General features: G+C 41.6%; 1 protein-coding gene across 2 annotated transcripts in view; it reads left to right on the plus strand.

Annotated features, from left to right (window-relative positions):
- Positions 1–5,878, plus strand: part of Adamtsl3 (ADAMTS like 3) — a 270,398-nt gene extending 264,520 nt beyond the window's left edge. The window contains exons 29-30 of one of the 2 annotated variants that reach the window (XM_029480045.1): positions 3,114–3,341; positions 3,844–5,702. In XM_029480045.1, the coding sequence (XP_029335905.1) occupies positions 3,114–3,341; positions 3,844–3,892 (277 nt within the window). In that variant the 3' untranslated portion in view covers positions 3,893–5,702. Of the gene's footprint in view, positions 1–3,113; positions 3,342–3,843 lie in introns of both variants that reach the window. The other variant, XM_021167800.2, reaches the window with a different exon arrangement.
- The last annotated feature ends 1,579 nt before the right edge of the window (positions 5,879–7,457 follow it).

A 7,457-nucleotide genomic window follows, 5' to 3' on the forward strand; every position in this document is an offset into this window, starting at 1 on the left:
GCGTGATTGGACTGGAGCAGAAGCTGTGTTCCACTCACCAGCAGTCTCAAAATCCTGTGGCCCACTTGTATGGTTTTATCTGCCAGATTGGCTGACCTATATCATAACCTGCTGTTTTTCGAGTTATGATGTTACTTTGCCTCGTATGTCTGTCTGGTGGTTTGTGAATAGAGAATTAAGTTGGTTAGTAGAGAGAGCTGCTGAGGAGAGTTTCTCTGAAGCTTAAAACCTTGTTTTTTATTTCCAGCCTTGTCTAGGAGTCAGAAAATCCTGGGAAGGCCTAGATCTTTGTCCTCTTGTGTCTATTTCTGGTAAATAGCCAGGCTTGGGCCCCATTGACAGCCCTTAGAATTGATCTTCCTGGTGGCACAAGGATTATTTGAAGCAGGGATAGAGTGAGAGGCAAATGAGTAGATTAGTCACTTCAGGATCCCTACTGCCATCATACATTGGTAAACACATGAGACCCAACTGTATTAATAGTGTTATTTGTACAGTCTCCATTTGACTTGGATGTCCCCATTCCAAGCCATTTTGTCCCTGCTCTCAAAATAGATGCCCCTCTGCATCTTTTTCAGCCAGTGAGAAGTCCTGGCCTCCTGTTGCTTCAACAGCACCCTGGACCTCTCATCCTTTGTATTTAGAAAGGACTTGCCTTCAACCAAGAGGAAACTCTTTAGATTGGAAACAACAGAAGCCAACTTTGAAGAATTTCTGCAGAGAAAGCAAAGCCTTATTAATAAGATGGATCACCTAACACTTTTATATCCTCTGTTTACTACCCTGTTAATTTTATTCTTTGAATGTGTGTTCAATTGTTTTTGTTTTTGTTTTTGTTTTTTAAGATATCTGACCTCTGCAGCAGGAGAAGGCTAGGGAGTATTCAGTCTTCACTGTTGGTCAAAGTGACTCAACTTTTGGGAATTAAGATTTATACCCACTGGGGAAAACAAAAGAAATTAACAGGACAATCCTCCCTGGCTCCTCTTTTAAAAATTTATAACCAGTTTGGTAGGAGAGCATGGTTTCCTAGTTAAACCCTTTGATGGTGTCTCCGCCTACTGGCAAATCCAAGCATCGCTTCCACTTTGTGTAACACTCTTCTTCATGAGCAAGGTTGTCACAAGTTTCTCCATTTTCTTACCCTTCCAATGATATTTCAACATCCCTTAGAAGAGATGTTGAATAAACTGTAAATTAGTTACAGTAATGACCAGAGTGTCCAATGGGCTTTGAGCAGATCCAGCAGGACGATACCTGGAGAAAGGGAAGTCATTGGCTTGTTCTCTCAGCTCTGCAGCTTTTTGTATTTGGCTTTGTTATTGGCTTTTTTTAAAAACAGCTTTCCACCTTCTGGTCTATGTGGCAGACACTATTATACAAGCTTCATGTCTTGTTCCACATCTTCCAGATTTCAAAGAGAAAGGCTGAATCACTTCACTTTAGGACCCTCTCCCAGTAGTGATTCACTACTGAATCACTTCACTTTAGGACCCTCTCCCAGTCATCTTTGGGAACCGAGACTGTCTCCTACCTTCTGCATATACCTTCCATGGCAATATGTCCTAGGGAACAGGAAAAAAAATCCCTAAAAGTGGATCTGATGAGATGCTGTCCTCTGAGGTCATGATCTTTCCAAACATCGGCCACCACTAGTTTCTTTATGTTTTAGACTCCACTTTCCAAATATATTTGGTCTCTGTACTCACTGGTTACAAATCTACACATGGCCTGGATGTAACTATGACCACACACCACTGGGCAGATGGGGTTGCTGGCATATGCATTCTTGTTCATAGTGCAGTATTTTCAGGGCTTAGTAACAGCAACATAAGGCTTGTGAACGATGTTCAAGTGACTTATCATAGTAGTAACTCTCTTGTTTGCCTAAACTCATCTGCTCTAGATTGCCAGGAGAGTCCACTCTTGGGTTATGCATTAATTTGAAATTGGAAGTCCCTGGGAACATGCAGCTTGTTGGCTGTGGTTTGTGTTTTTGTTTGGTTGGTTGGTCTTTTTTTTTTTTTTTTTTTTTTTTGTCATGTTTTAGGGTGAGGGTATGCTCAGCCTCAGGTNAACATGCAGCTTGTTGGCTGTGGTTTGTGTTTTTTTTTGGTTGGTTGTTTTTTTTTTTTTTTTTTTTTTTTTTGGTCATGTTTTAGGGTGAGGGTATGCTCAGCCTCAGGTATTGGATAATGATGTCACTATTACTCTAAACTGTATGGCATAGAAGCAGGGGTTAAATGTATGTGTGTGTGTGTGTGTGTGTGTGTGTGTACACCACTGTTGGGAATTGAACCTAGGGCCTTGTGCATACTAAATAATTGATCTACAACAAACTATATCCCTGGGCATTTATTTATTTATTTATTTACTTACTTACTTAATTACTTAATTACTTATTCTAAACTTTGTGCTTTCTGTGGCTGAGGTAGAACTTGACCTCTGAGCCCTCCTACTTCAGAATCCCAAGTAGCTGGAGTTAACAGGCATGTTCCCCCATGCCCAGTTCAGGCCTCGGTTCTAGATAGAACACACTAAGATGCATAGAACTTGTGCTGGCCATCAGTGGAAGACCAACGCCTTCCCTGGTGGTCAGGAATCCTTTGTGTTGATTTCACACCCCATTGATTTTCCCTGCTTACACCTGCATGCAAGCACTCACCACTGGTATCTCACAGAGCATTGCTCTCTTCCTGCCTCACATGTGGCAGCTCAGCCACTTGCTGGTCCTCTTTTCGTGCTTCAACTTCATCTCACCCATTTCTTCTGTTTTATACCCATGTGGTTAACACTCTAAGCCTTAGATAAGTGCTTATGACTATTTTCTAGGAGGTCTTCGTTTTTAATCAAATGTCTCTGTCAATTTCCAGAGCCTTCCTAGCATATCTAATGCGGGGAACAGTCTGTATTCTGAAGTATCTAATTATCTTTATTATGGTCAGATTGCCCCACTACTCTGCTTAGCCAGCCATGAACAGTACAAATCAGTTTTCTGAGGACGCCTTTAGTACATTAAATTCAGAGAAGGAGAAAAGGCTTGATCAATGCCACCAAACAGTGGCATCTTCTCCCATTTTACACACACACATATATATTTTTTTCCATTTCAGACCTGCCTTTAGAAGGAACTGCACCTTGGGGCCATGTGAAGCATGTTGGCGTGTGGGTCCCTGGAATCCCTGTACCGCAGTCTGTGGCAGAGGCTTCCAGTCTCGCAAAGTCGACTGCATTCACACAGGGAGCTGCAAAATTGTGGCGGACAGATACTGTGTGCAGGTGAAACCAGCTGCCTGGAGGCACTGTCTCGGGCCTTCCTGTGATAGTACGTACCCTCTCAGGTATCACCAGTTCCCAAGAAGCCTGGTCAAAACCGGGACACTAATGTGCCTTCCTTGTCCAGGGGAGGGGTTGTGGGCTGCAGCATTGATTCTTAAAAGTAGTAGCAGCCATTCCACACACATTTTCCTTTGCAGTCTCCTCTGCTAAGAACAAGCCAATGGTGCTCATATAGGTGAACAAATGTCCTAAAATTACATAGTGAATGTAACTGCCTGTTACTTTTGTATGGGATAAGTATGTGACATTCATAAATTGTCTGAGGAGCCCATGACCCTACAAAAAGTAACCTCTGCCCTCAGCACTGAGAGAAGTCGCATGGGTGAGAGGACCTGTGACCACAGGAGTGCTCAGGGTGTCACAGGAAGCCAGTGGCCCTGTGGAGAAGTAAGCCCACTGTGTGCCTAACATTAGTGCAGAGCAGGAGCCCCAGGCATGCCTCTTTTCTTGCTCACGCTCTAATGAACCCATGCTATGGATTCTTTTCTCTCTTTGTTCTTTCAGGAAACTGCACGGACACAACTCACTACTGTATGTTCGTAAAGCACCTTAACCTGTGCTCTCTGGCCCTCTACAGACAAAGCTGCTGCCAGTCATGTCAAGAAGGGTAAAGCTTTGGCAAGGTTGCGGTGCTGCTGTGGTGAGAAGGGAAAGCTAAAGAGGCTCTTTTCCCAGTATCCCTGGTTCAAAACCCTGTACTCTTAAAGTCTCTGGAGACTGTGATCAAGTGGAGGTTAATGCAGAAACAGGACCCGATCCAATGTTATAAGGTTAATTTTTCCAGCGGTTGTTGTTTTCATTCCAGTTCCTATAAAGGATGTAGTTTAGGACTAACACAAATGCATCAGCAGCAATGTGTTGCTCTCGGGACCTCATCACCTGCTGTGCTTTGTAGACCAGCCAAGTATGGTACATCCTGAAGTCTGCAACTGAGGACTTCGCTCAAGTTGTAGGGTTTCAACACAGTTATGCAGTATCTATGTTTTAAAGGCTTTGGCCAGTAGCCGTTCAAATGTTGGCACTAATGGCATATCTATAGATCCTTATGCTTACTATGTGAAGAGGAGACAGCCTCACTGGACAACTTATAACACCAACCGAGCCAAAGACTCTCCACAGATGACATTGTCTTCACTCTTAAAGCATCTATGGAAGAAAACACAGTAGGTACAGCTGCCACTTTCATAACTACGGAAGCCCATCTGTGGCCAAATAAGGCATCTTGGAAATCAAAGAAGAGGAAAAGCTAACCTTTTCTACTGACGTTGAAGTATATTCAAAGCTTTCTTTTAAGAGCTGTGAATGAAACTTTATCTAAGCACTATTGCACACAATCAGAGATCAAAGCCTTACTAGATGTAATTTATGCACACAGTAATATTCCTGGGGATTTTTATTTTAGAAAGTATATAAGAGATTAATCTAAATAAGAAAATGTAATAGTTGAAAGAATTGTTTATGGTAAATGATTATTTTCATTTGAGCCGATTTTTGTAGATAAATCCAAAGTCCATTAGAATTATGGCGGAAATAACAATTTTGGGGTTAGGAATTAGAGCTGGGATTTGGGTTGTGCTTTGGGAAAGAAGGGTTGAATTCATCTTGGACTAGCACTAGGATTCGGTTAGGTGAGAAAGGAAGGTACATCAGGGCTAAGACCAGGGCTTCCTTTAAAGTTAAGGGCTACCATTTAGGGTTGGGTCTCTCCAACCAAGGCTGCTGTTCATGACATTTGAGTAAACTTTTGCTCCTTGGGAAGGGTCAGGCTAGCATCCAAGTTCACCTCCTACAACTGATTTGGCTATGGGGACCTTTCCATGATATTTTACCAGTTGTAGCTTTAGATGCTGCACAACCCCAAATAAGTGGTCCTGTTTCTTTACTCGGTGTCCCGGCTGCTTGCACACATAGTGCCCATGGCCTCCTGGCACACAACCTTTCCTGAGGCAGGTTGTGTTGGACCTACCTCCTGATCAACATGTGAATGGCACAATGTGGCTTTGGGTTTGTTTGTAGAGAGGCTTGCTGAGCCTCTCTGCCATCTTCGGAGCACAGGTCTCTCTCACATTCCAACTTCAGCCTCACCGACACTGGGATGAACACTACTGTAGGTGGAGGGTTTGGTGGTCTGGAACAGACAGGGACAGGAAAGAGCACACCAGCCCTTGAGTTGTTAGTCAGCAATCACATACGATTGTTGAACTTATTAAATTAAAAGAAAGATCATTTGTAAAATACTCCTTGTATATATTTATTATATGACTCCAAGGTGCAATATTTTATTTTGTACAGTATATAATAAAGACACGGGACATATATTTTTCATACTAACAAAATTTCTTATTAAACTGCTTCACCTTTGTATTTAACATTAAAAAATAACCTATTTTCAGTTGTTATCATACTCTCATTTTGTTAACATTCAAATGGCATTCCTGTGTACTGTATTTTACTACTGTTTTTTTTTATAATATGAGAGATAATGTTTCCCTTTGATGATCCTTAATTCAAAAATAAATTCACCTTTAGTATCAAATAGAATCCTTGGTGGCTTCTCTGTGTGTTGTGCTTTTGCTAAACATTGGAGCTGTCTTCTCACCTGTCCCCTTGTTAGCTTCATAGCTCCCTTAGTTGAGTTGATATCCCAGATTGCCCTTTGTATGTGTTACAGAAGGAGCAATCACAGAAACTCACTGATTCCACAGCTCAATTCCTTATGTGTTTGTGAATCATACTTTTAAAGCTATTTGACAATAGCAAAATTAAGTAGATGCCTGGGAGAGATAACCCACAGGCACAGACGTAGATGCAACATCTACAGAGAGCAGAAAGCACAGATTTTAGTACATGCCTTGTCCCAAAACAGAACGTCCCTTTAGCAATATCCCTTTTCTGTATTTTCTGTAAATTCTGTAGTTTCTATTAGAGTTTGTTTTTGGCACTGCACATTTTATGGATCTTGGCAAATATAGAACGTGTGTCCATTGTATTATACTAAAAATCTCTCTTCTTTTAACTCTATTTTTCCCACTTTAATTTGGTGAAGGGTGGCTCTTGTGTGTGTGTGGCTTCATTTCGTGCTGTGTATGTCCAGGCATCCCATGCCCAGTACTAACTAGTTCTGATCATTTTTAGACGATCACTGGATGCTTCCAGGTGGGGCTATGTCTGCGTCCAGTATTCTGTTTCATAGATCTATTGTCTGTTCTTGTATCAGTGCCACATTGTTTGTTATCCTTTTGATAACTCTTGAGGTTGGTCAGTGTCAGTCCACTGATTTTGTTCTTCTCTCTTAATGTTGTTCTGACCAGTAAAGGTCTTTGACTTCTCCATGGTAATGTTCAAATCATTTTTTTTTCAGTATCCATTGCAGGGGTGTTCTCTGCAAACGCCATGGTCAGCAGTATTGATCTTATCCATGTGAGGCAAGCTGTTATGAGGTCCAGCTCATCATGACTCAGTAGCAGATGTTTTCAAGAGTCTGACACCAGATCATTTATTTCAGGCATACTTAAGCACAGTACAATTTAGAAAAAGGTTTCCGGGTGATAATTCAAAAGAGTGTACAACAAAGCTCAAGGCATGATTATTGATACTCTTTGTAAAATGCATTCGACCTCTTTCATAAAGATGGGTTCTATAGATTGACTGCATATGACATGTTAAAGGTCTGAGGAAGAATCTGGTGTGGTCTCAGTTGTACAGACAGCGGAAAAAGTCACCAGGCTATAAACCACATCTGCTCCCATTTGTAAAGTACACAAGACATTTCTCATAAAGATGCCCTCTAGATTAGTGGAGAAAGCAGACTCTAGGTAAACAATTCTCGAGCAAAGGATCTGGGGAGGATACACTACAGACTGGCTGAGATAAACATAAGAGTCTTAGGGAGCCAGGTGTGGCCTGGTCATACAGATGGCATAGAGGTCACTAAGCTATTAACCACATCTTTTCCTAGAGACAACCCTGCATCAAAATTCCTGGTTTCCCCAATGCTTATCTGTGAGCACACGAACTTCACATCTCCTACAATCCATAAAGTAAACTGCTAAGATTTTGATGGAGATTATTTTGAAGCTACAGATTAAGTAGAAAATTGTCATCTTGATAATAATGGG

The sequence above is a fragment of the Mus caroli genome, chromosome 7 (assembly GCF_900094665.2).
Source record: "Mus caroli chromosome 7, CAROLI_EIJ_v1.1, whole genome shotgun sequence".
Lineage (NCBI taxonomy): Eukaryota > Metazoa > Chordata > Mammalia > Rodentia > Muridae > Mus > Mus caroli.